This window comes from Plectropomus leopardus, chromosome 17 (genome assembly GCF_026936395.1).
Source record: "Plectropomus leopardus strain MGB_pleo_1.0 chromosome 17, ASM2693639v1, whole genome shotgun sequence".
Taxonomy (NCBI): Eukaryota; Metazoa; Chordata; class Actinopteri; order Perciformes; family Serranidae; genus Plectropomus; species Plectropomus leopardus.
This window is the reverse complement of record NC_142192.1, coordinates 8273665-8299793: the sequence shown is the minus strand read 5'-3', so window position 1 is coordinate 8299793 and position 26129 is coordinate 8273665. Positions and strand designations below refer to the sequence as shown.

The window sequence follows — 26129 nt, the reverse complement described above, 5'->3', positions numbered from 1 at the left end:
GTTTGGTGTTAACAGAATTTGCCATTTAAAAACAAAAGGCCTGTCAGCAACTTAGAATATATATATTTATAGCAATTTATTGAGAGTGGAGTCAGTTTGCAATAATAATTACATAATAGGCCTATATAGCATACACATAGAAATTATTGCTAAATTTATAAATGCAGTAGGGGGATCATTGGTGCATTTACAATACTAATATGGACACTTCACTTCTAAAAGAAAGAAAGAAAAGCATCAACTTAAAATATAATGCATGGTATGGACTAGGGAATGGGACTTTTACAATTATTACAGCTATTACCTATGATGATATATATGTATTTATCTCATAAAAAGATCAGTTACTTCCCTGTGTTTATTCCAAGAAAGCCATAGATAATTAATTTGTAAAAACTTACTTAATCTAAGACTTAACCTATACTCAATCTAAGACTTTATCTATTCATTACTATTTAATGAGATTTTCTGAAATTTAATTTTTTTAGAAATTTTGGTACACGGCATCCAACACACTCACACTCACTCACAACTCACAAGAAAGAAATCATAAAACAAAACAATTATTACATTATACATATAATAGTTTGAAATAGTCCCATGTAAATTTTAAAATTATACAAACTCATGTTGTTGTTTTTAGATTTAACTGAAGGAGCCCACACTACATCCTCTGGAAGCTTGTTCCATCCAGTATGACTATAATTATTTTGTTCAGAATATGGTCCATGTTCTCAGATACTGAATATTTGCACATTATAAAAATATTAGTCTGGGAAATGATACCGTATCAAAATGTTTTACTGCTCCTTTATTTTGAAATGTGTCGCCGGAAGCCGCCTCGTCCTGGCCACCGCTGCGCAGCACTGCACAGCAGCTGCACGCGCTCACGTCCAGTGTTTGACAAAACCTCCTTGGTTTGACTGTGCGAGCAGAACGTGTGCGGCGGTAATGGCTGCCAGGGAGAGTGAGGAAGACAACAAATGAACCCCCGAGAAACGATTTAAAGGTGAGCCCGATAAGATGACAGCAGACAGCGGAACAACTGCAGCCTCTCCTACATTTACACTATTGTCTCGTGCGCTTTGGCTACGTGTCTACATGGCTCGCAGGTGTGTTTTGAGGAAGCTGGTTGAATTCTTGATGACACACACACGCACACATACACGCGCGCATACACATACACACGCACTGGACAATAAACTGTCAATACCCAGTGCTTATCATGCATGCCTCCCCGTGCCGAAACGTTAGGGCAGTTTGAGAGCAAAGCACTTGTGTGAGGTTTGAATCGTATGTCTGCAGATAGCTGGTTTATGTCGGCTGTGCTGGCGAGAGCTGGACTCTTTGTTAGCTGGTGTTAACGTGATTAGCTAACGTTAGCTAACCATCAACATCGTTAGCTGACGGTGGCCAGGCCACATAGCTGTTAGCCTGTTAGCCAATCAGCCAAGTGCATGTCTAATTAGCCCGTTAGCATGCTGGGCTATCACTCTTTCTGTCAAAGAGGTAGCCTCTCGCTTCCGACTGTTTTGGACACGTTCCTTATCACCCGATCTGTCAGTTTCAGGTGTATTTATGTGAAAACGAAGTTTTATGATTTACCACTGAATAGTCATGTAGAGGCAGGTGTTTGGGTGAGTTTGAACTCTCATTGACAAGTTGTCCAGTCGTTTCGAGCATGTTAACATTAGACTAGCTATTTGAGTTTAGGTGCAGTGCTGTTATGTTCTGTGTTTGTTTGGTAAATAGCTCAACATATGCTGAGCTGTTGTTTATAGCTAATTATTAAAAACAGAGCGAAAACAGTTTAAATAGTGTAATTTTAGAGCTTGTCTGAATAACTTAGGACCCACTCCTCACTAATTTGGAACAAATTCATTGTAGCCAGCACATGTGATGTATGCCTCACTTATTATGTAATCACTAAATTGGCCAAGCCAGCATTTAACATATGTGGGTTTTTACAAAGTTGTTGTTTACACCATTGTTCTAATAATTTATTTAATTAATATTAACTTTAATACATTCTATTAAATAATATATTATTACTGACTGCTGGGTTATTTAAACCATTAATTAAATAAAAAATCATGTGGAAACAATTAGTTCATTGATCAATTAGTCAATCTACAGATAATCAGTTGTCAATTATTAAGGGTATTATAAAGCATAAGTCTCAAACACCAGTTTCCTGCTTGTCATAGTATGCCATTCTTTACTTGCTACTCCCCTTTTGCCTGTATTGTGTGATTTAAAATTGCATATGTTGGGTTTTACACTGATAGTTGGACAAGATAAGCAAATTTAAAGTGTCACCTTGTATTAAAGATGAACTAGTAAATCATTATAATCAGTTCAACTGTTTGATACCAAAATGGTGGTTAAAATTAATAACTATCATCCAAAGAAAGTCACATTAGTGATTTCAGATGGTATAAGTCTGGAGCTGCTTCATAGAAATTGAATTAATTTGAAAAGATGCTCTAGATGACACTGAGAGCACCCAGGAGAATGTTCTGAGTATATGTGTACATTTTCTGTTTCACAACGGCAAACATTACAGTAGAATAAAGGTAATTTTGGTATGTCAAAAATATCAGTCTGTGGTCTGTCTCCCCTTCATTGTGTATGGTGCAGCATTAGACGTTACACCCTATGACAACACAAGTTTGAGACTTGCTTCTGTTGTTTCTGGCTTTAAGAGAGTGTAGCTCATGTTGACAAAAAGTGATTGAACCTTCATAGACCATGGAAATGACTTACAGAGTCAAGTCATAATTTAGTTGGCATTGTCATTTAATAGAATACCTGATTATAAAAGCAATCAGTAGATGCAGCCCTAGTGTTGTTTTCTGCTCTGGCAGGTGGAAAAGGATTATGTAATAAGGAGCAGTGAGGTGGTATGGTTTGACCTCTTCTTGTGAGGTAGGCCCTTTCCGCACTTCCCATTTTCAATGTAAACTGCTTTGTAATACATGTCTCTGCCACATAGCAATATCTGGGAAGCTTCACGTGTGGGTGTGAAATGCAAATGCAAGGACATGCTGTCACAAACACCTCTGTAAGGTAACATAATAAGCCTGTAACAGATACCAATTTGTGAAACATGGTGTCAATTTCACAGTGGTAATGTTTTGGCTGTAATATGTGGTGCGGTTGAGGTGTGTTTTTTGTAAGGGGTTTGTGCTGTGGTCACATTGGACATGCAGTACTGTAAAGCTGCTGATAGTGTTCATGCAGGAAATGTGTGGAGGTTTCCTCATTTTGCTCTTTTGAGTGATTCTTGCTGTTCTTTTATGATGTGCTCTGCCATCATATTGGACGATAATAAGGGATGCTGTGGTGTTTATTTGGGAAGAAATTGTGTTTATGCTTCAGGGAACCAGAACACATGTTAATTATCTATCAGAATACCACCCACCCTCTTATCCCAGCATGCCAATCAAGTGTGCAGTGTTGGGGAGCAGCTTCATCTGTCTGGTTGAGTATTTAGATGTATTGTGGAGTTTGATAACAGGCCAGGACATTCACGGTAATTTTAAGAGGAAATGTCTGACTAAGAAAAAAAGAATTGTTTTTGAGGAAAGATGTAGGGTTTACTAGTCCACAAGAGGGAGCAAAAGGAAAATAAAGGGGTAATTTTCAGTATATCATTAGAGGGGATGCAAGAGCCTGATGAAATGCCCCAAATGCACTGAATGACACTTTCTGATGGCCAGATAACAAAAAATGAATCCTATACTGAGAGTGATGTTAACAACAGCTTAAGTGTGGGTTAAACCTAAACAACAGTTTAAACAACTCTGGGATTTTCCTCTCATTCATTTATTTGTTTTACTTATTATTTGTTTTATTTATTTTACTTTTATTTTTTTCTAGACTATCCATTAGGAGTGCTGTTCCACTGTTGGAATATATGTACCATTCGGTTACTCACTCCAGCACACTCGGAGCGCAGAGTGTCCTCTGGGCACTGCGGGCAGCAAGATGTTAGTCGCAGTGAAAGGGAAACCTAACCATCCGTTGCGCTGGAACTCTGGAACTAAAAGTTTTATCCTACCAAAGTCTCATCCATCGACCTGATCAGCTCTGGATCAATCTACAGATTAATTAACCACCCAGCAGCAACTGAAACTGCTGCTGAGGGAAAGAAGAACTCATGACGAGTTTTGCTTGTGCAGCATTCATGTATGTGTGAATAGTCCAAATTTAGAAAGGGGACACTGAATAAAGGGACCGTCATCAAAACACCTCACCCATATAACTGCCAAAATTAAGCGAAATTCAATCTATAAGGTGAAATATTGACCAAACAATTTGAAGCTGGTACTCACAATTATGAGTAACCAAACTGTATTTTAATTACTGCTGAAATGTGTGGCACTTTGCACCTTGCATATTGAACATTTCACATCATCCCACAAAACATGACAACTCATTGAATAAAAGTTAACTAGTAACATTTATTCACTGTGCAGTTAACATCCAGACCTATCTGCATTCAAACACACACACTTGGCCAGGGTAACCCTCTCATGCAAGAGCGCGTTGCAAATTGGCACACACGCACGTACATCCAGGCTTCTCAGGACCTTCCCGTGCTCCCAGAAGCACCTCTCTCATTTAACCTAGCTAAGACACCTAGCAGGTGTGAGTGTGTTTGAGGCTGGGACTTACTGTCTGCGTTGAACATCTGCAAACAGCTGTGGATTTCTATCAGTCGTGCATGTTTCTCGTATGATTCCATCCACTGATTTTGAGAACTCATACTTTGTGTGTGTGTGTGTGTGTGTGTGTGTGTGTGTGTGTGTGTGTGTGTGTCTGCGTGTGTCTGTGTGCGTGTGTCAAAGGGAGAGCCTTTGATGATCAGAACTGCTTGTTAGTCTTGCATTCCAATCTAAGCTCCTCCTGTTTTCCTCTGGGTACCTTAATGAGCCAGTTAACTCAACCGTCAAGTGTTTCTGGTGCCAACTAGTGAGGGCAGCAACTATTAATTGACTAGTCAACTAATCTCGCACATCACTAGTACTGATCAGTCAGGAACTGGTACCAATTCAGTACCTGTTTTCAGTACCCATCCCTGGTGATTATTGCAATAAGATATACCAAAAAAAAGTGTGAGCCTCTCTTTAAATGATTAGGATTTAAAGCCATCATGTGTAGAATTTGAACAAATTCCAACTCTGGCACTCACTGTGAGTAGCAGCATCAAAGACACTGTGGCAAACGGCAATTACAGCCAGGGCTGTCAAAGTTCAAACAGCTGAGACTAATGAAGTGCAGCAATTGATGATGGACGATGATCTGAGCCAGCTAAAGTGCAGCTTATACTGATGAAACACAGCAGGGCCTGGGATGTTCCGAAATGGCCACTGAACCAGGGGGAAAAAATTGCATTAGGTAACACCTTTAGGTATAACCTTTTCTCAGGCGCTGGCCAAATTTTAAACAGTATGCCCCATGAGTGGTAGGGATCAAAGAATAATAAAAGGTGTATATATTTTTAATTAATCTATCCAATAATTAGTGTCTATTGAGCAATACAGCCTCACAGGGGATGCTGGTGTGACTTTAGACTTGATAAGTTTTGTAAAATTGATCAGTTACACAGTATGAAAACAATAAGAAAACAACAGTAATAGAATCCATAGAAAATTAACGTCATGTTTTTTTGTCCCCAGTGAGGACTAGGATGGTAAGCAGCCAGCCGAAGTACGAGCTGATCCAGGAGGTGGGGCGCGGCAGTTACGGCGTGGTCTATGAGGCAGTGGTGAAGCGCACAGGGGCCCGGGTGGCGGTGAAGAAGATCCGCTGCCACTCTCCAGAGAATGTGGAGCTGGCCCTGCGGGAGTTTTGGGCCCTCAGCAGCATTCAAAGCCAGCACCCAAACGTCATCCACCTGGAGGAGTGTATCCTGCAGCGGGACCAGCTGGCCCAGAGGATGAACCATGGCTCCAGCTCCCCTCTCTACCTCGAGGTGAGGACATAGAAGTCATTAGTATGTACTAATGACTTCATTGTAAAAATGTTTGTGTGCCAGAGATGTCACTGAGGGTAGCTTAGCCTTGGTTGGATTGACTGTCAGTAAAGAAGCATTTTCTTTCGTGTGAACCTGATGAAATGAAACTTGAATAATCAACTCAGTGCTCGTGCATGCATGTGATTATAACTTATATTACAGCCGGCAATTTCAAAGTCTCACAGTGCCTATATTTGCTTAGATTTTGGCAAATTGGCACCATGAAATGTATGCCGCATTAGTTCTTAGCAGTTCCTGTTTGCAATGTACCACAGATGTTCAGACAACTATATCTGGATTACTTTGATACCAAAGAAAATTGAGGGAAAGAAACATCAGGGAAGCCATCAGGGAAAAACACCAGGGAAGCTTCAGAGTGATAAGGAGTGTCTTTTTCTGATTAATTTTAAATTGGCATGAATCCAGTTAACGGTGAAACTCTCTGGTTCACTCAAGACATATTGGAGCATATTTTTTCTACGCAGAGTTGTTGCCTTCCTGCTACTGGACCTTCATTGCTTGTTTTTGCTCTATCAAAACTGACTTCATAAGAATGGGTCTATCACAATGAGCTGATCAGTGCCCTACATACAGTATTGATTTAAGCTGCATTACCTAGTCATAATGAGGCACAGGGAGTGTTGTCTGTCAGTGACGCACATTTTCCAATGTTGTTTCACTTTGTGTTTTACTTCTGAGGAAAAAAAATCCAGTTGAAACTCATTCGACAAATTAAGATGCTAGTTATAATCATTTTGATACTTCATTTAGTAAGTGCATCATCTAACTGTTACTGTATAATTAGGTAAGCCAATCCTCCGAAGATGTCAGCCGTGGCAAAACTTTCTGGCTCACACTTTCAAGCTTACCACAGTAACAAGCCTGATATGACAGAGCAGGTGAAGGAGGAAGTGCATTCCTACATGACAAAGGACTGCATTGCAATAATTTTCAACGCCCCTTTCAAGGTCAAAGGCTTATTAGCCAGTTTACCAAAATTTAGCCATGTCAGCAAAAACTTGCCTGGCAACACCTGCTACCTCTATGAGAGGTTTTTCTTGGTGGCAGGTGACATTGTTACTGTCACCAGATCTGTCCTGTCTTCTGTAAATGGCAAAAAAAATACCAAAGTTGGCAGTGGGCAAATGTCTTTTTTTAAGTAAATGAAAAGAAAGTGATCCTTATGCATATGTATTTTTATTCTGCTGCACCATGACCGTTTACTGTTTGTGCACTGTTTCACCCCCACTTGAGACTTTTATTTGCTAACACCCCTGTCAAAAGCAGATCTTGTTAGCTGACAAAATCGTGTCTGTGCCCCCCCACCCCCACTCCACTCCCCATTTTGTTTCTAATCATTCTGTGTCCCCTCTCTGAATTTGGAGGTCTTTAAAGGTCTGTGAACACAGTGCAGGCGGAACTCTTCATTACTTCTTTTTTACCTTAGCAGCAGTTTGTGAATTTTGAGTGGGGTGGATAATTGATCTGTCAGTCTGATAGGAACTGATCAGATTGATGGATGAGAGGAGCAGCTGCTGCGCAATTGACAGTTGAGTTTCACTTTCACTGCACCTCACATTCTGCTGCTCCATCTGTTAGAGGTTGGCTGATATTGGGTTTTTTTTCAGGGCCGATACTTATATTAATTACTAGTAGTTAATGAGACCAATAAATGATATTTTGAACCGATATGCATTTACAGTAAAAATGAAAATTTTTCAGTTAATATTTAGAATTTGAAATATTCCTAGCAACTTTCTTTTAATAAAGTCTAGTGAAAATTTTAATTAAAAAAATGAATGAATAGAAATAGCTCCCTGATGTTTGACAAAGTGACACTTTCTTTGCACTTCTTAATTTTATTGGCAATCATCAAAATAAAATACAAATACAGATAATGGGCAAAGATGCCAAATATCGACCCCAATAATCGCCCAGGCTGATCATCTGTTGACCCCTACCATCTGTGCCCACAGTACACTCTGTGCTCAGAGAGTGTGGTGTAATGAATAACAGAACAGTATATATATATATACCCTAAGCATTACTAATGAACAGTCCAGCTCCAAAAATATAAAATCAAGACGTGGCAGCAGATGTTTTAATTGTGGCAGGAAACCACAAATAAATGAATGTGTGGAAAACCCTGCTCAATCTTTCTTGGCAAAACATAAGGCCAATATTTCAGTCCACAAGTCAGAGAGGTGGTAGCAGATGTCAGAGGAAGTAGACAACAGCCAGGAGAGGAATAGAGATCAGCTGTAATGTGACATTTCAGCAGACGTTTGAAAAACACTTGTCGGACGGCCACATGTTGCTGTGTCTTAAAATAGACTAACACTATAATTTGTTATAATGACTGGAAGCCTGCTTTGATTAAAAGTGTATCATGATATCCTCCAACCTATGCTAGATTATAAGAGGAATGTTTATTTTTCCATCCACTACCAACCACTGTTGACATGTTGCTCGTGGCAAAGATGATTGTCAAGATTCTCCTGACTTGATAGGTTACACATAAATGTCAGTGATGTTTCAATGTTTCCAGTCATGCAAAGTGATTCAGCAGCAGCGAGCTAACTGTTGTGTAAACACATAGTTATTATTGTCTGAGATTACAATTATGGAGAGAGAAAATAGACCAAATATTGGCGTTTGGAATGAAAACAAAGCAGTTTGACTCTGGTTTATACTCCTGTGTGTGTGTGCTGAGATGCATTAGCAGACGAACTGGAAGTTTCTAGTTGGATCTGTATTGTTTCTGGTCTCCATGCCCCCACAGTGACATGAATGTGTTATCAGGTTGAGGGGGGTGCCCCCCCCCCTACTCAACCTGTCTGCAGCCTGTCATGTTGCAGTGCCTCCCTGCTGTCTGGCGGCGGGCACACAGGCACTCTGCCGGTGCCTGATTATAGTCTCTCAGCGGCACGCGGGGCTATTGTCAGACCGTTCATTCAGTTTTCTGCAGTGCTAGCATTGGACACTTTCCCAGAATCCCTTTATTCCAGCTCTTTTTTATTTCTCTGTAATGTTCTAGTACGTGCTTACAGAAGAACAAACGATAATAGGGCAGAGTTATCTGACCGTACCAACTGTGGGATAATTTGAATCTATTCTTTTTGGGTGGTTCATTCTTTAGCTAGTGGCATGTTAAACAATTTGTAGCCGTTTGTTTACAGCAGGCTTTCCTCTAGAAATTGTCTACTCCACATATTCAGAGCATGTCTGTTGCCTGTTAAGCAGTTTACATGAAAAACCTTAATGTGTGGCTCGACCAGCTTCAACTTACACTTAAATTTGTACTAACAGTTTATCTACTTGAACTGATATTTTCACTTGGTTGAACACTGGTTACATACCAGCTGACACTTCAACTTCTATATTGCACTTATAAGTACCTATAAGCATTGTAATCCTAAAAATATTGATCCCTAAAAACATGCAAAGTCACACTCAAAAGGCCCCTTCTGAGCCTGTAAAAAAACTTTAAAATATAAAATACAAAACACCATGTATCATATTCCGCAAACTCCATTTAATCTTAATTTGATGTAGGATGGATGAAACCTCAGAGGTCTATGGTCTGCTGTCAAAAAGGGAGACTAAATGAACTCACTTCCTGCAGCAGGCATAAAGGATGAGAGGCCTCTCCTGCTGCTTTGATTTAAAAATGGCCCATAAAGGAAGGTGGGTGAGAACATGTTATGAATACAAAGCCAGAGCAACCTTGCCTGTTTAGTTATGAGTGACATTTTCTCCTCCACACACTGCAGAGCTTTGTCCCACTATATCAATAATCATCTAAGATAAACCAGACCTAAGAGATGTAATCATTATGTTCTGCTGGTTGCTGCTTTGTCTGTCAGTGTTTGAGGTCATTCTTATCTTTGTTTTTATTTCCTGTAAGTAAAGATGGCAGACATTTTCCTTAGTGGCTTACTTTCATTTTTTGTGTTCAAAACTTACTGTGATTGCTGCCTTTTTATAAAGGGCACTGGTTTTCAGGCAGCACAGTGTTAGCATATTTTTTTTTTTTTTTTTGCCTTTGTCACAAGGTAGCACCTTCCTATCGGTAATACAGAGGTAGAGCAGACACAGAATGCTATTTTGGTTATTATGGCCAGAGCTTGCTGCATTAACATTAGCTGGTCAACTTCCTCAAGCACAACCCGCATACATTTTACATGAGAATCTACCAAAGGTTTCATTTGAGCATTTTTTACTATAGTCTGATACCAGTCAGTCACAGTTTGAGCAGCATATAGAGGATGACTGTCCCTCACTCATCACCAGTGCTCTCATGCTGACTTTTTTTACTTTGTATTTCTACTGCAGCTGGTAGAGACATCCCTAAAAGGCGAGATCACATTCGACCCATGCTGTGCCTACTACTTGTGGTTTGTCATGGACTTCTGTGATGGGGGCGACATGAACGCCTACCTGCTGTCCCGCAAGCCCAGCCGCAAGACCAACACCAGCTTCATGCTGCAGCTGGGCAGTGCCCTGGCCTTCCTGCACCGAAACCAGATCATACACCGTGACCTCAAACCGGACAACATCCTCATCTCCCAGGCCTGCACGCCGGCCGGCTCCACCGAGCCCACCCTCAAAGTGGCCGACTTTGGCCTAAGCAAGGTCTGCTCCACCTCCGGGCTGAACCCCGAGGAGCCAGCCAGCGTCAACAAGTGCTTCCTGTCCACAGCATGCGGAACAGACTTTTACATGGCCCCGGAGGTCTGGGAGGGTCACTACACGGCCAAAGCGGATATCTTTGCCCTGGGGGTGATTATCTGGGCCATGGTGGAGCGCATCACCTTTGTGGACGTGGAGACACAGAAGGAGCTGCTGGGGAGCTACGTGCAACAGGGCGAAGAGATTGTACCCCTAGGGGAGGCCCTGTTAGAGAACCCAAAGATGGAGTTGCTGATCCCTGCCAGGAAAAAGAGCATGAACAGCCACATGAAGCAGCTGATCAGGGAGATGCTGTCGGCCAACCCTCAGGAACGGCCCGACGCTTTTGAACTGGAGCTCAGACTGGTGCGTATCGCCTGCAGAGAGCTGGACTGGGACACGTGATGGATGAGCAAATGGCACCACAGACTCAGCTGATCAAGCACATGTACACATCTCATCAGCTACTGTTCAACTAGATCACATAAGGGGATTATTGTTTTGTAACTTGGGAACAATAATTACAATATTCATTGTTTGTAATACGGCTTAAATTCATCCACTGTCCAAGCACATGCAGTCCTCTACTAGCTGTGTCTTTATATTGGAGGAGAGAGGTGTGACACCCACCGCTGCTGCTCTGCTGCTGCTGCTGCTCCAAATTGCAGCTTAGTCTCAGGCTAATCACATCACAGCTTCCACTTCCTCCTTACAGAATCACTCGAGTGTGCTGGAAGAGCAAAATGACCCCCAAAGTCCTGGATTCAATTAGAAGAGAAAGTCATAGTGACGGTGAGACAGTTTGTCCACAAATGCCATCTTGGACTCGGTGCTAATTGTTAGTAAATGCAATATGAGACATTATCCTGTGATCATTACAGCGTATATTTATCCAAAGGGCCAATTTTAAAACACAATCACCTCAATGTTGGAAGGCTCTGACAGAACCGGTTATTAAAAACTGATTTCAGCCTGGTACAAAACCACCAGCATTTTCAATATTTACATCAAGATTCAATTCTGTTTTTGGCATCAATTGCAGGTATGCCCTGAACGCTCAGGTAATAAAAACATACAGCATGATGGTATTTGTAGACAAACATCTACAGTCACGGTCAGTTTTGCTCAGTAGTTTTGGTGGGGAAAAATACCAGACTTTGGCGCTTGGAGATAAGTGTTTTTTTTCCTGTGGGCTGCTTCGTTGGTTGTGTGGGTGGGGGACATTTTATCAGTTAGTGACCAACCGACAGGTTCTTGATGTAGTTTTTTTTTCCTCTCTCTGCCCATTAAAAACTTAAAGATAAGTTGACCTGTCCCAGAGACACCCCTGACCAGTATACCAGAATGTATAACGATCAAGAAAGGTCACCCTTTGTTTGTATAGAGCCTTAAAAACAAAATACTTTAATTGCAAAGTACTTCACCAAGTTATCAAGGAGAGCTTGATGGATAATTCTGGATATTACAGCTTTGTTTTTCTGACTTTCATAGTTTTGGCTGTTGTTCCTGTTCATACTGGCAGTTTTAAATGGCCCATCAATAAGCCCTGCTCCCTTTAAGTACTGTTGCTATGCCTGTTGAAATAACATTTTAGTAGTTAGTAGCATGAATGCCAAAGTGAGTGGTGGCTAATTAACCTACTGAAAGCCTTAAAGGCAAGATTATTTATTTTGCACGCAGTGTTGGTCAAAACCAAAAGTGTATCTCTTTTATAAAAAATATTATCTCCTGTGAGTGAGACATTATCTCCTACGTACAGGATGTTATCTGCTATGTGGAAGATACATTTTTAGGCTTAATTAGGCTTTGTTGAGGGAGAGAATGTTGTGCAGAATGAAATGTTTAGTGCACCATACGAAGGGCATTGAAAGTTCAGCTAAATGCTGCATAAACAAAATGTTTTACTCCAAAACATAATGGAACTGTGCAGTGGCCTCTCTACAAATCTATGTCATGCGCACAAGATCCGTCTGCCGCAACATGTACGTTCCCATGTAGGCACATACGCAGTCTACTCAGTGAGCAAGTGAGCAAGCAAGAGAACGAGAGATTGATTTGTTTTTGGGGTTTTTTTCCAACAACAAAATGCTGTATTTTAAATACTGGCACATTTTAAATACCAGCCAACATGCGGAGTTTGTTAGACCGCCAGTAGCTCTTACACAGTTGCATTAACATTCTGATTAATGGCAGATGAGTGAAATAATACATCATTAATGATAAATATTAAATGCTCTGTGTCGTGCACAAAGCACTTCATTCTGCATGACTTTCTCACTCTCAAAACAGCTTAATTAAGCCTAAAAGTTAATCTCCTAGGAGATCATATCCCATGCGTATGAGGTAACATCCCATACGTAGAAGATAACATCTCCTATGTAGGAGATTAACAGGTTTTGGCAAACATTGCTTGCCAACAAAAAAAAAATCACCTTGCATCTCAGTGCTTTTGTATTTACCATTCAAATTTATTGTTAATTTGTAAAACATTTCATCCTTAATTTTAGACATAAAAAGACATAGCAACCATCTCAATTTTAGGAGGCGACTGTCATTTTTGCTGGATCAATTGACAGCTGTCTTGAACTAGCTTGTATACAACCTGTCTCATTGTTTTTCTTTCCCCACTGGACCTCATTTTGTGGCAATGTCAAGGCGTTTCCCAGGTATTAACAATTACTTTGGTGAGCCCAGTGTTATTGTAGCCAACAGAAACAATGTCCAGAACTATGAAAATAAAACCAAAGTCTTAATAAACCAGAATTATCCTTGAAAAGAATATCCAAACAACCGAGCACACTACAATGAAGCAAGCCGATTGGCTTCCAATCAAAAGACTTTGTGAAGTGACTACCCCTCACGAGGCAAACAAATCTACTCTTAAGAGCAATCCTTATGTTGCCTAAACATAGATTTAATTATCTGAAGAGTGAGCTGCTTGTATGAAAAGAACAGTGACATGAATATTCACATCTGAGTCCATTTAGACCTAAATGAGTGAAAAGAGTGAGGGATTCAGTGAATCTCACCGAAAGCACTTTTATTTTGCTGTTTATATTTATTCCTCATAACTACCTACTGCATTATATGGAGGAGCTCTGTGAGGCTGGATTCAGTGTGATAACTGCATTGGTATTTGTTTACCAGGCGAACACAATGTCAGCCAACACTCTACTTATGCATGCAGTGCCTCTCACCTTCAGGGAAGCGGCGAGAGAAGACACCAGCACACACAATCCTCCATGAGCCAGAGGATCTCTGCTTTTTTTTTTTTTTGGATACATAATACTGTTGTGTTTAACTTGATCTCCTCTCACTGTGTCACTGCTCCTCGTTTCCTTTGGCTCTGGATCTTACAGTAATCCCTTTCTTCATGCTTCCGACAGGCTAATTCTAAGCCTATTAAGTTGTTGCAGCACTTGGCAGAAGATCATTCTCGGGACCCCTTTTTGCCTTTCAGGTCACACATAATTTGTGCACTTTTACAAATTTTACAGAAACCTGTAAAACCAAACAATCTTGGCTTCTTTGTTGCGCTCAAACTCTGGCAGAAAATCAAAATTTCCTTGACCTGTTGCCAACATGTATTCGCTAGATGGCCTTCAATTTTCCCCTTAGCTGTAATAGATTTCCCTGTCATGATTGAGATTTGCCTTATTTCTGCAATTCGCCGTTTTCTTTCTGACACTAGAGTGGCCTCATTGACACCACACTCAAACGTAGAATTGGCAGAAGTTACGCTTCAGATGCATCACGTTTTATTGACACAGTGTGGTGCTTTGGGTATGAACAGAAATACTACAAATCAGTATTAAAACGCCTGTCTTTATCGCAGGACATCTATGCTGCTTTGGACAATGTTGCTGTGCTTCAAGAATGTGGTATTTGTGGCTTTCTGTTCACTAGCAGCAAAGTTTGGACTCAAAGTAGGTCAGCCATATCCTCGGAGCTCTAAACAGAGCAGAGGATGATGGGTAGAGTAATTTCCGGCCAGATTTCTTCCTTCAACCTTTCTAGACAAGAGGGTGGGGGTGGGGGACAGTTGGCTTCCTGTGAGGTTTGAGATTTGCCAAACAAATGTAAGGTCTGGGGTATTAGGAGATATCACCCTTTGATTTGTTGTATTCCTTTGCACATGTGTAAATACTGTATAGGATCAACAGGGGATGAACAAGTTTGATGTACATTTGATGGATGTGCTCTGTTTTCAAGAGCCTGACTTGTTGACATGTAAATTGCTGTGATGGATTCAGTTTTACTTCAACTCTTAATTCAGCTTCAGTTTACTTCAGTCATGGAAAAGATGTGATATATTTACAGGTTAATACTGTTGGTGTGCTAGTGATAACTGTACGTTTTTCATTTGCCTGACGTTTGTGATTTTGTGTAAGCAAAGCTGGTATACAACGTGGGTCAACTCAAGTCGTCTTTTTTGTCTGGTATCAGGTTACTTGGAAATGGAACTTTCTTTTTTGGAATTCTGGGATATCAATCAAACCTCACCACTATACAATGTACCACCATACTGCTTTGCCATCTCCTGGAACTCAGACATTTCAGTCACTGAGCGGTTCATGGAAGTTGCAATGTGAAAGATGTTGAATCATGATGGTTCTCAGTGATTATAGTGACCAGATGGGGAGAAATCGACTATAAAATTTACGAAGTAACACAAAGAGAAATCACAGATGGGGAGAGTTTTCTTTTTTGCTCACTCACTAGAGCAAGTAGTGTGCTCAGTGCTGCCACCAGTGGCTGTAAGGTATACATTGAGAACTAGCTCTGTCCCATTTTTATACTACATACTAATATTTATTTAATTTGCCTGTTGCTTTTTGCAATAGTGCAAAATTACTGTAGTTTCTCAATATTCCCTCTGGCTTGAATTGGGTTGGATTCTTGGCAATTCACTTTTTTTTAAATTGTTTTCGTGAGAGCCAACGATAGCTCCATAAAATAATGGATGGAAAGAAAAAGAAATAACTGTGTGAGGAAACAACATCAGCCCTTAGCTTGCAATAAATGTTTGAATATTAAAAAATGTATATTTTTACAGTAGAAATTTGGAGATTTAATTTGGGTTTGGGCTTAAAACTGCGGCTGTGGTTCAGGCTAGGGTGAGGTTTTGAAGAAAACTATATTGGAAAGTATACATACATACATACTTTACACAGTGAGTATGCATTATGGAATTGGGACACAGCTTACTTAGTTATGCAGCAGTATTTGCTTTGGGCCATTAATGGCAACACTGAGCACACTGCTGTTAGGGATGATATTTACACCGTCTTTTTATATTGACAGTAATGGAAGAGCCCTTTCTTGGTCTGTAGTGATAATTTTGTTACATTGCACCTGCATAGCCTAATTTTCCCCTTCTAATAAGCTTTAAAAAGCTTATTATTCAGTGAGATCAAATTGTCATCAATGTCATCATTCTTTCCGTAATAAATTTTATGAGCCGCTTTGCAACTGAAATATGTAAGTTCTCAGATATAACAACACAGGACTGTGACACCTAATATGAGTCCTGGATCAGGGCTACACTGTGTTAGATAAATACAGCACTTGGAAATATGTCAAATAATTAGGGTTGGGTACAGACAGAAACAGAAGATTAACTCTGTGTGGTAAGAGAAGAGCAGAAAAGCAGAAATTACTTGTAGAGTGGCGCAGAGTATATGGAGAAAAAGAAAAGAGAGCTGTTACATCTGCAACTTTGAAAATTACATTTTGTTATTTCAGAAAGCACTGAAGAAAAGTACAGTTTAGGTACAGGTATTCATTCAAATGTGAGCAGCACCCAACCCTACAAAATGGATCTGAACACACAGCCAAGCAAACTTCTCCTCACACTTTTGTATGAACAATTTTTTGGTCTTATGTCATTGTAACATATTTTGAAGAGATTAAATGAAGTTTATCAAAAGTGGTGTGAACACCTGTCAGTCACTGTTGAATTGATTTTTAATAAAATGAATTAAAATAATTGTATTAAAGAAATGGAGCATGAAAATGGCTTTACAACTGACCACTCCCTCCTCAGCTTATTTTCTCTGGTTCTGTGCTGCAGCAGGTAATTGGTGTAATTCAATTCACCTGATGGCTTTTGCATAAAGAAGCTGTTTGCTTAATTAGGTCCTAGTGCTCCCAGCTTGACTGTTTTTATTAACTGGCTACTGATGATCCTGAAGTCTCAACTGTTTTCTCTAACATAAATTGAGGATACATGTAGTCACCCATGCAGCACTTAAATTTGAAGCTACTTTATCATGTGGAAACAAGGTAAGTTATCAAATATTTAAGTCACTTCAACAAGAAAACAATGAATAATGCCTTTCTTCTTTGTGTCTTAACATGAATTGTATCTTGTGCTTTTACACAGCTTGCAGTCAGTCCCTCAGTGGGATGTCCAGCCACAAAATAAAGGTCTGTCTATCCTGTCAGTAACCAAAATACTATGTAAGGATTTGAAGGAAATATTATCAAAGACACTGATGCACTCTTTCACACTGATCTCCCCGCAGAGAACAGCTCTTCAGATTTTGCCCTGCACAGTGTCTCAGCTGCTGTCTGCCTCTCAAGTCACTCGTGACAGCTTTGCAATCTGCGACTGGGAACTCAACCACGTATGAGCAGCAATACAATATTTCTGATAGTCTAACAAGGTTTTTATTCTACATGACTGTATGTCACAGTTGAGAAATGCACAGGACTGAGGTATGGACTCAGGGTTGCAGCACTCAGACACAAGTCATGAAGCTAGTAATCATAGACATGAATGGCAAAATTAGACAAAAAAAAAAGACTTGCAAGTTACTAACTTGAACTTCAATGAAATATCTTTACTTGGACTTTAATATTAAACTTGCTTTGGGCTAAATGCTGATGTTTAGAAGGTATTATACTGTGTTTACCATGTTCACCATCTTAGCCAGTATGATAATATTTTCTAATTGGCACTAAACCCAAAAATAACCCTACAGTTGAGACTTATGGAAATGTCATTAGTTTTAAAGGCATGTAGTCAAAGCCTGGTATTGGGCAGGTTTCGATGTTGACTAAATGATGGCGCTAAATGAAAAGTCGAGTGGATTACCAAAGTCATTCAAATGTATCCTTGAGGGACCTTAAGTAGTCTGTCTTTTGAAAAATTCTTTGTAATTGATCAAACAATTAAAGAGATATTTCACTCAACCACAAATGTGGACCTCATAGTAGCATTCTATGAAAAGTCACAGGATCATCAAGGTGTAATGTTAATACAGTACACCCTCGTGTGCACAGTGAAGAACACAGGATATCTGAAGGGAAACTGCTGACTTTCAGTCAGCTCTGTCATATCACTGTGCGGAGATGAGTGGCGTTTTGCCTTCCCCCTTGTGCTGCAAACACCTGGAACTCCTGCCCATCTGCCATCAAAAAGTCTGCTGTTTGATGTGAAATGCATCATCACAGTTGCAGAAGTTAATTGAAGAATCTAAGAAAGCCAAACACTGTTAATCTGCACACACTGCTTGCTTGTTGCTTGTGCTTTCTCTCGTTGCAGGTGTCTGTAGTGGGCATCATCAGAGGATTTGCTCCCTTTGTGACAAACATCCAGTACTCTGTGGATGACATGACTGGTCCACCTCTGAATGTGAAGCACTGGGTTAACACAGAGGCCAGTAGCACCAGAAGGATCTGTTCAAAAAGACAACTGAAAACTGCACTATTTAACTAAATAAGTTTTCTGTGTTTCTTGCAGGACTGTGCTCCGATGACATTTGCTTCTCCGGGAACATATGTGAAGGTTATTGGAAGTCTCCGCAGTTACAGTGTAAGCAATACAAACAAATGGCTTTAAATGGAAGTGAGCATTGATTTTATGACTATCTGTGACTGCTATCTTTTTCTTAAATGTTGCATTAGGGTCAAAGGTCATTGATGGCAATGAATATCCGTTGTATCAAGGACCTGAATGAGATCACATCCCACATGCTGGAAGTGGTACAAACCCATATGCAGTTTTTTGGAAAGGTACAGGACTTTATGTAAGGTGGTTTGTTGTGGTTTTTTTTTTTTTTTTTACCAATGTAAGGTTTTTAATTTTGTCAAATATTTGGTTGACCATGTTTATACCATAAAAAGATATATTTTATTCTACACTACAGTACGCTGATCATCATAGCTATGCATAGGAACCCTCATGGACTTCCCTGGCCCACTATTGTTCATGGTGGTATTACAAATATAATTATATTAATGTAGCACATAAGTGAAAAAGAATACATGACACTTCCCCCCCAATCCCACAATCCATGCAAGGTTAGAAAATGTGTCATAAAGAAGGACTCAAGTAAAAACAGATACTGACGAACTGAGAAAATGCTATCTTTAATCCCTAATGAGGAAACACTGGATGTAAGGTTAAAATGTTAAACAAAATAAAATTAAATATTATGATAGTATTTAAATATTTTTTAAGTATATGTCTTGTGAAACCCATGGAACTCGTTTGAAGGGCCAGTGCCCAGGGCTTCAGTTTGGTAAGCCCATGCATTAAAGTGCCTATGGGTACAAGTATTTTGTAAATGGCTTCTACTTGGCTGACACCCTAGCAGCCTACTCTAACTTTGATGCTGCAAAAACACATATTTTGGATTCATCTCATGTTGTTGTTGCAGAAATTTGATGTGAATATGAACACCACTGCTGCCACACCATCTGGATATTCTGATGGCATGTTACCAAATGGATTGTCCAGCATTCAGGCTCAGGTAAGTAAGTGTAAGGGGTCATTTCACCCAAATCACAGAAATATTTTCCTACTTAGGCCAATCAGTAGCAGTACTGAGCCAAAGTACTATTTGCCAAGATTTGGAGTTGGTCACTTTTTCCTCATTTTCACTGCATGGTTTGACTTGACTGGGCTCATTTGATGTATTTCTATTTGACCAATTATTGGTCTGCAGCATTCTAATTTAACCTTCTAGTATCTGCTCAGCTTGCTTGGAACCTCGGCTAATGCCACTTGTACTGATATTGTTGAGCATGAATATGCTTGATTAAAATAAATCAGAAAGTTTCTTTTAATGCGAGGTCTGTATGCTGTTATAACAAGAGCTTTAAGAAGTTGATTTTGTTTGAATAATAGAAAATATGTATCGTAAGGATAATGAATTTTCCTTTTTTTCTGAGCCAGCTGTAAATGATCACATTTTGAAACTGCATTTATAACAGCATTTACAAATAAATTCACCAGAACAAATACGACATTTGTTAAATTGCATGTGGAAGACTCAACATCAGTGTCTTTCCAGGAACTATCCTCTCTGTTTTCAGTATAAAAATAGTCCATGATGAAGACCATCCGCCATGAGGTTATCCTAAGTAACTGTGACATTATCTCCAGAAAGGTGCATTGCTGTCGATGAGAATGAAACCTTATCAGGATAGACAAATGCCATGACAGCACCACAGGGAAAAAGTAATGGAAAGTAATATTTTGATTCCTTTGTTAGGTACTGCATGTAATCAAGGGTCTCTCTGTCCGTGATATCGACACCAGTTTCCATGACCTGAAGACACAGCTGGACTTCCTCAGTATGAGAGACATCAGGTACCTCATGACCTCACTCATTTTTAGATGTCGTCATGTTGAGGATGTGATGGGTAATAGACCACTAGTAACATCCAAATTAAATCTCACTCCACATCCTGTATACTTTAGTATTTGATACTCGGATGACTGTCAAACAAGGTGAAAATACCTAAATCTTTAACTTGTCTCTCTGTCTGTACAGATCTGCCTTGACATTTCTGATCAATGAAGGTCACGTCTTTACTACCACTGATGAGCATCATTTCAAGTCAACAGATCATTAGCGGACTACCTGGGAGCTAATGAAACATCAAGACATCACAGTCCTGGTTTGCAGTTGATCAAAAAGTACATGATAACCACATTTTTAGGACAAAATGACTCTAAATGGTTTTGGTTAAATTTAGTTGTTTATGACATACTGTCACTGACAGTTTTGTCTGTCTTGGTCTTAAGACGTTGAACCTTGAATGATTCGACACAGACAGATAAGGAAACAGTTATAGGTATAGTGTATCATTTGTTTGTTGCCTTTGAATTACTGCACTGATGTATTACTCAGGTTTCTTATTTTTGACCATGTCTATATTTTGGATTATATCTTATTTGTGGGTACCCTGCAAGTGATGTCATGATTTCTATATATAAAGAAGGATCTTGAAAATGTTCATGTGCCCGCTCCTGAAGATGCTACTTTAAAAACTACAGCACCCATTTTTTAATTTTTTTAAAATCTCCTTGCAGTCCTTTCTCCAGAATTCAAAACAGAAAAAACAAGTAGGTGAAGGTGGCAACAAAGCCAAACTACAACACAGCTACTTTTTGATTGTCTGTCATGGTAACGGCTGCATGAAGTTTGCATGTTGTGTAGCAGCTATTTTAACAATTGAATGTCCAAACATTCCTAAGCTTATTGACAAGAGACTTTGTCTTGGGTAAACTATATTAGCTTCTGCAAATTAGATGTGTTTCCATAATTCAATTTATTATCATGGTAGCAAAATTCTGAAACATGATAGTTTGATACTTTTTCTGGGTCATTGGGATGCGATTCTTACTGGCATATTATCCGTTCAATCACCTCCGTCAGTTTATTAAAAAAATATATATATATATATATATATTTTACAAGTTAAGTTCAACCAAATGCAGTGTTAATTGTGATCAGGTTATGCCAAGAAACTGCATAAAGAGCATAAAGAAAGTCATATTCACATGATAACTTATTGTACTGCGAGTGGTGACTGTATGCAAGTGCAAGTGTAAGTAGTCAATATGACACATACACAGACTAGCCAGTCTGGAACTGAGTGACACTGGACAAACGACCAGAAAATACGGAGTTATCCAAGGTCGTGTTTGTATATGTCAGAGATGCGGACAATATCCACAAGAATACACATTGCGTCTTTTACGTATCCTATCTTGACATATCTCCATAAACGAACCCTGAAAAATCAGGAATCAGGATACCCATCCGTGAAATATACATTAAATATCCTACAATCTAATCTGCTTAAGATTGATGTGTCTGATCTTTTCATACATTAACAGCATCTTTGACATATCCTGTTTCAGATATGACATATAAATGTGCCTGATACCTGACTGACATGATTCCATATATTTCATACATCTCTGATATCCTTAAATATGTATACAATATACTGAATTTTAAATCTGCTAAAGTTCTTCGTCGCATTTTTCATATATTAACTGCATCCTTGACTGACTGTAACTGAACAGATGTAATTTCATATGTATAATGAATCTCTAATATCCTGAAATACATGTAATATTCTGCAATTTAATCTGTTAACAAGCTTTATATATCAAATGCATCTTTGACATATCCTGTTTAATATATCAGATACACAAAATACGGAGCTATCCAAGGACAGATTATTTGTGTTTGTCAGGGATGCAGACAATATCCAGAAGAATTCGCACTGCATCTTTGACGGATTATATCTTTACACTGTCAGAAATAATGAGTAAAATTCATAGCTTTAGGGGTCCAACAGCTTGTCATTGTAGTATGGGTATTGGCATGCACAGACAGCTTACGGTGAAAACCAAAAAGAACCGAAGCCCTAATTGCTTGAAACGCTCACTATGTAGCTGCTCTTTCTCTCTGACATCACACTACAATTATTGACATGCCTACAGGTCCTGTGTGTCAATGTGTGTGTATCTGTGTATGTAAGGATTACAAAAGTGAAAAAACTGAATTTCCCCATTGACGGATTAATAATTAAAAATATATTATTGTATCAATATTGATTCAAGCTAAAAAATATAGATGCATAACAGACAGTCGTGGCACGGCGGCCATACAAGATCATTCCAAGAGATACATCAGCAGGACGACTAACCAAAAACACATGACAGATTTTAAGAAAATAAAAACAATATATGTCTTATGTGAGAGGGAAGAGAGATAAGCCAGAGGTAAATATAGTTGGAAAGGTAAGAGAAAGACTCTGTAGGGTGATATATGGAAGGATAGTCATGGCACAGTGGCCATGACAGATAATCAAACAGATAGGTCGGCACGGCGGCCATGACAGATAATCAAACAGATCGGTCAGCAAAATAAAAATGGCACTTACTTTTTGTAGATCTTGCTGGGCAGCGATGGCTCAGTCTGCAGGTGCTTGACATGGAAATGGAGGATGGTGCCCTTGAGCAAGGCACTGAAGCACTAACTGCTTAGAGCTCTGAGTATGTGTCAGCTCCATCAATCTCTCTGCAACTAATGCATGTCTATAGGTCCTGTGTGTGCATGTGTGTTTGTGTAATAAATAATAATAACAGAGTGTTATATTCAATTTTGACAGTTATTGTATCATATTGATCTAAACTAATAGATCCAAGCCGATAGACAACAGATAGTCATGGCACGGCAGCCATGACAGATAATCAAACCAACCAAACACAATACAAACCGCCATCTCAGCATTACATCTGACATTTTTGTCAAAGTTATTATTATTATTCTGTGACAACTTAACATTATGTGAGGTTGTCTCATGAAATGTTATTTGTATTTTTGGACTTTTTTATTTAGGAAACAAAAAACCCTTCTTATATTTTTTGCAATTATGAATGCAAAACTTTGAAGCTCAATATCTCAAAACTGCTCAGAACTCAGAAACTCATAATTCTAAGGTGGCAAAATGTAAATGACACTTATATCTCACAGCAGATAGAGCGATATAGAGAGATAGTCAGGGCATGGCGGGCATATATAGATAAAGAGAGATGAGGAATAGAGATAGACAGAAAGATAGAGAGGTAAAACCAGAGATAAGAGATAGTTAAAGAAATGAGAGATGGATAGTCACGGCACAGCAGCCATGATCAATAATCAAACAGATCTGTTGGCAGGGCGGCTGACCAAAAACACAACACAGACTTAAAGAAAATAAAAATATCCCTTACTATTTGTAGATCTAGTTTGGCGCTGGTTGCTCAGTCTGGTTGATGGAACCAGAGGGTGCTGGATTGGAGTCCAGAAGTCCAGCGTGGACCATGTTACGGAGTTTGGACTGGTAGAAAGACAAAGAATAAGAAGATAAAGAGGTAAAGTCATGGCATAGCGTCCAAAAACACAACACAGACAAAAGGCCCATTCGCATGCGACTATTATTACCTAGGGACCTCATGTTTTGTCGAAATAACCCCCCCTAAATCTGTGTTTCATGGAGCACATTTGCACAGGTTAAGCGATGGCTGTGTTCCACCCAAATTTATTGAAAATATAATACTAAATTTGTAACACAGTGAATGTTAGTCATAAATTTATGGTTGTAATGAGGTTAATTTTTTTACTCTCAAAATGAGAGAACTGATAAAGAAGTACTTTACTTTACTGTACATTTATTGATATAGCAAACAAACTGTCTTTTAAAACTATGTACAATAAAAACTTTCTGTACCGACCTTTTCTGGTCTAATTTAAGTTCTCATGTTTTCAATAACTGTAATATTACTCATTACCTTTAAATATGTAATCTGTTATTATGATTTGAACTATATTATTGTTTTGTTTGTTTTTTTTTTATGGAGAAATTCTTTATCGATAAACAAAAAATGTTAGGTTCACATCCCTCTTTCAGTCTTTACTGGATGGATTTAAACTCAATTCTTTACTCTCTTGTGTTTATTTATATTTTTTTAAAAGCAACATATTTTTAGACTATTACAAAATTGTATCTGTTGAAACCCTGTGATTTAATACGAGTGATTTTTTTGTTTGTTTGTTTGCTCCTGTCAGTGTCCATCAGTTTTTTTAATTTTATTGCAAGACTTTTATTGATTTATTGATTTATTCGTTTATTTCTCAGCCTTTTTGCTATCCAAAATAACCTCCATTAGCTAATGTTATTGAATTAGCTAGCAATGTAATTTGCAAAAGCTTCTTTAACAAAATATTTATATCTTCATGACCAAGCTTATTCCCCCACCACCTTAGAAGCACGGATGAAAATAGCTAACATTTGCTAACTGCTAAGAAGCTGACTTTACACTGACAGGTTTCATTTGGAAACAAAGGCTTGGTAGCATTTACGTTAAGGCAAAATCAAAATGTAAAATCAATATCTACACTTGAGGAATAATTTTTTTTTAATGTTACATTGTTGACGAAATAAGTTAAGATTAATCAAAGAAAACATTGCTTCCACAATTTTATTTAAAATTTTTTCCGTGCATTTATTTCGTACTTTTTGTGTTATTCCTGTTCTAACAGTGGAGGTGACTTGAGAGCAGAGCCTGCACCAGAACTGTGTTCGCAGTGGAGGCCTGCAGGCAGACCCCTGTCCTTTTTTAGAGTTCCCTCCTTTTGTTCCACCATTTGCTAATGCTACTTTAAAGTTACATTAGCTCGTTAGCGAGCTATCTACCGTTAGCTTAACCATGACGCAGCACCCCATCAATTGTCTGAAATATACTAGTTTTCCAATCACAGACAAACAATTTTCACCACATTATAACACTGTAGTTTCAAATACATGAGTAATACATCTAAAATAAAAAATAATACTGCTTTTTTTAACTGCAATAAGGACACTGAAAATGTTGGTAGATTTCTGAAATACTCACCAAATGAGAAGGATTCCTTTAGAATGTTAGTGGTCCAGAAAGTTCCAGAAAGTTAATGGTCCACATAGCAAATGTCCAGAAAGTAAGGGTCCCCAGAGCTGAGGGTGTGTGCTGAGGGTCCAGAAAGTTTCAGAGAGTTAACTTTCAAAATCTGGCGGTCCATAGCATGCGCGTGACGCTCTCCCTCTCTCACTGACGTGCGCAGTAGGCGGGGTCAGCCTGAGTTACTGGGCAGTTTACAAGGCTCCAACAGTTTGGAGCTCTGGCTGTATGTCAGCTCCATCAATCTGACAAATCTCTACTACTAACGCATATACTGTAGGTCTGTGTGTGTCTGTGTGTGTGTTGAGCCAATTTAGGTCACAAAAATTAACTGCAAACATAATTGGACACATGCAGTCTTAAAATCCCAACACTAACCCTTAATGTCTGTTATGGAAGTCAGAAAGATTAAAATTAAAGATTCTTGCAGGTTTTCCCAAAGCGGAGATGATTTATATGAAGACTAATGTGATAATGTGTCTATAAATGTCTTAGTGGTCATTTTAGACATACTAAGCCTTCCTTTATAATAGTTTCATTGAGCCATACTGGCAGCTCATCACAGATGACAGTAAAGCTACAATCACAATTCAAGACATTATGAAACATGTAATTGACTGATCAGACGGGTTTTGCAGGATTGTTGGCTGGAGGAGTGTCAGTACAACTCACTCTCTGGGCTACACCCAGTTTTTAAGGTTTGTG

The 26129-nt window shown here is 39.0% G+C and overlaps 2 protein-coding genes across 3 annotated transcripts; both read left to right on the top strand.

Annotated features, from left to right (window-relative positions):
- Nucleotides 1-863: 863 nt before the first annotated feature.
- Nucleotides 864-16622, top strand: pdik1l (PDLIM1 interacting kinase 1 like). Of its 2 annotated transcripts, none has more exons than XM_042506245.2 (3): nt 864-1009; nt 5685-5980; nt 10358-16622. In XM_042506245.2, the coding sequence occupies exons 2-3, from the start codon at nt 5696-5698 to the stop codon at nt 11096-11098; spliced, it is 1026 nt and encodes a 341-aa protein (XP_042362179.1). In that variant the 5' UTR covers nt 864-1009; nt 5685-5695; the 3' UTR covers nt 11099-16622. The 2 variants fall into 2 exon arrangements, with proteins under 2 accessions (XP_042362179.1, XP_087946336.1); XM_088090210.1 differs by having other exon boundaries at nt 893-1112.
- Nucleotides 16623-16820: 198 nt separating this feature from the next.
- Nucleotides 16821-20944, top strand: LOC121957594 (replication protein A 32 kDa subunit-like). Its single transcript, XM_042506246.2, has 9 exons — nt 16821-16978; nt 17079-17122; nt 17221-17322; nt 18243-18356; nt 18441-18512; nt 18605-18712; nt 19360-19452; nt 20197-20294; nt 20479-20944. Exons 1-9 carry the CDS (start codon nt 16966-16968, stop codon nt 20558-20560), a joined length of 726 nt encoding a protein of 241 aa, XP_042362180.1. The 5' UTR covers nt 16821-16965; the 3' UTR covers nt 20561-20944.
- The last annotated feature ends 5185 nt before the right edge of the window (nt 20945-26129 follow it).

What these genes read in the sequence shown, in the direction of transcription:
- pdik1l (XM_042506245.2), top strand. Translation starts at nt 5,696, where the DNA reads ATGGTAAGCAGCCAGCCGAAGTACGAGCTGATCCAGGAGGTGGGGCGC. An exon ending in GCTCCCCTCTCTACCTCGAG is followed by an intron (nt 5,981 to 10,357) that starts GTGAGGACATAG and finishes TTTCTACTGCAG; the next exon opens with CTGGTAGAGACATCCCTAAA.
- LOC121957594 (XM_042506246.2), top strand. An exon ending in TGTCCAGCCACAAAATAAAG is followed by an intron (nt 17,123 to 17,220) that starts GTCTGTCTATCC and finishes ATCTCCCCGCAG; the next exon opens with AGAACAGCTCTTCAGATTTT. An exon ending in GAAGTCTCCGCAGTTACAGT is followed by an intron (nt 18,513 to 18,604) that starts GTAAGCAATACA and finishes ATGTTGCATTAG; the next exon opens with GGTCAAAGGTCATTGATGGC.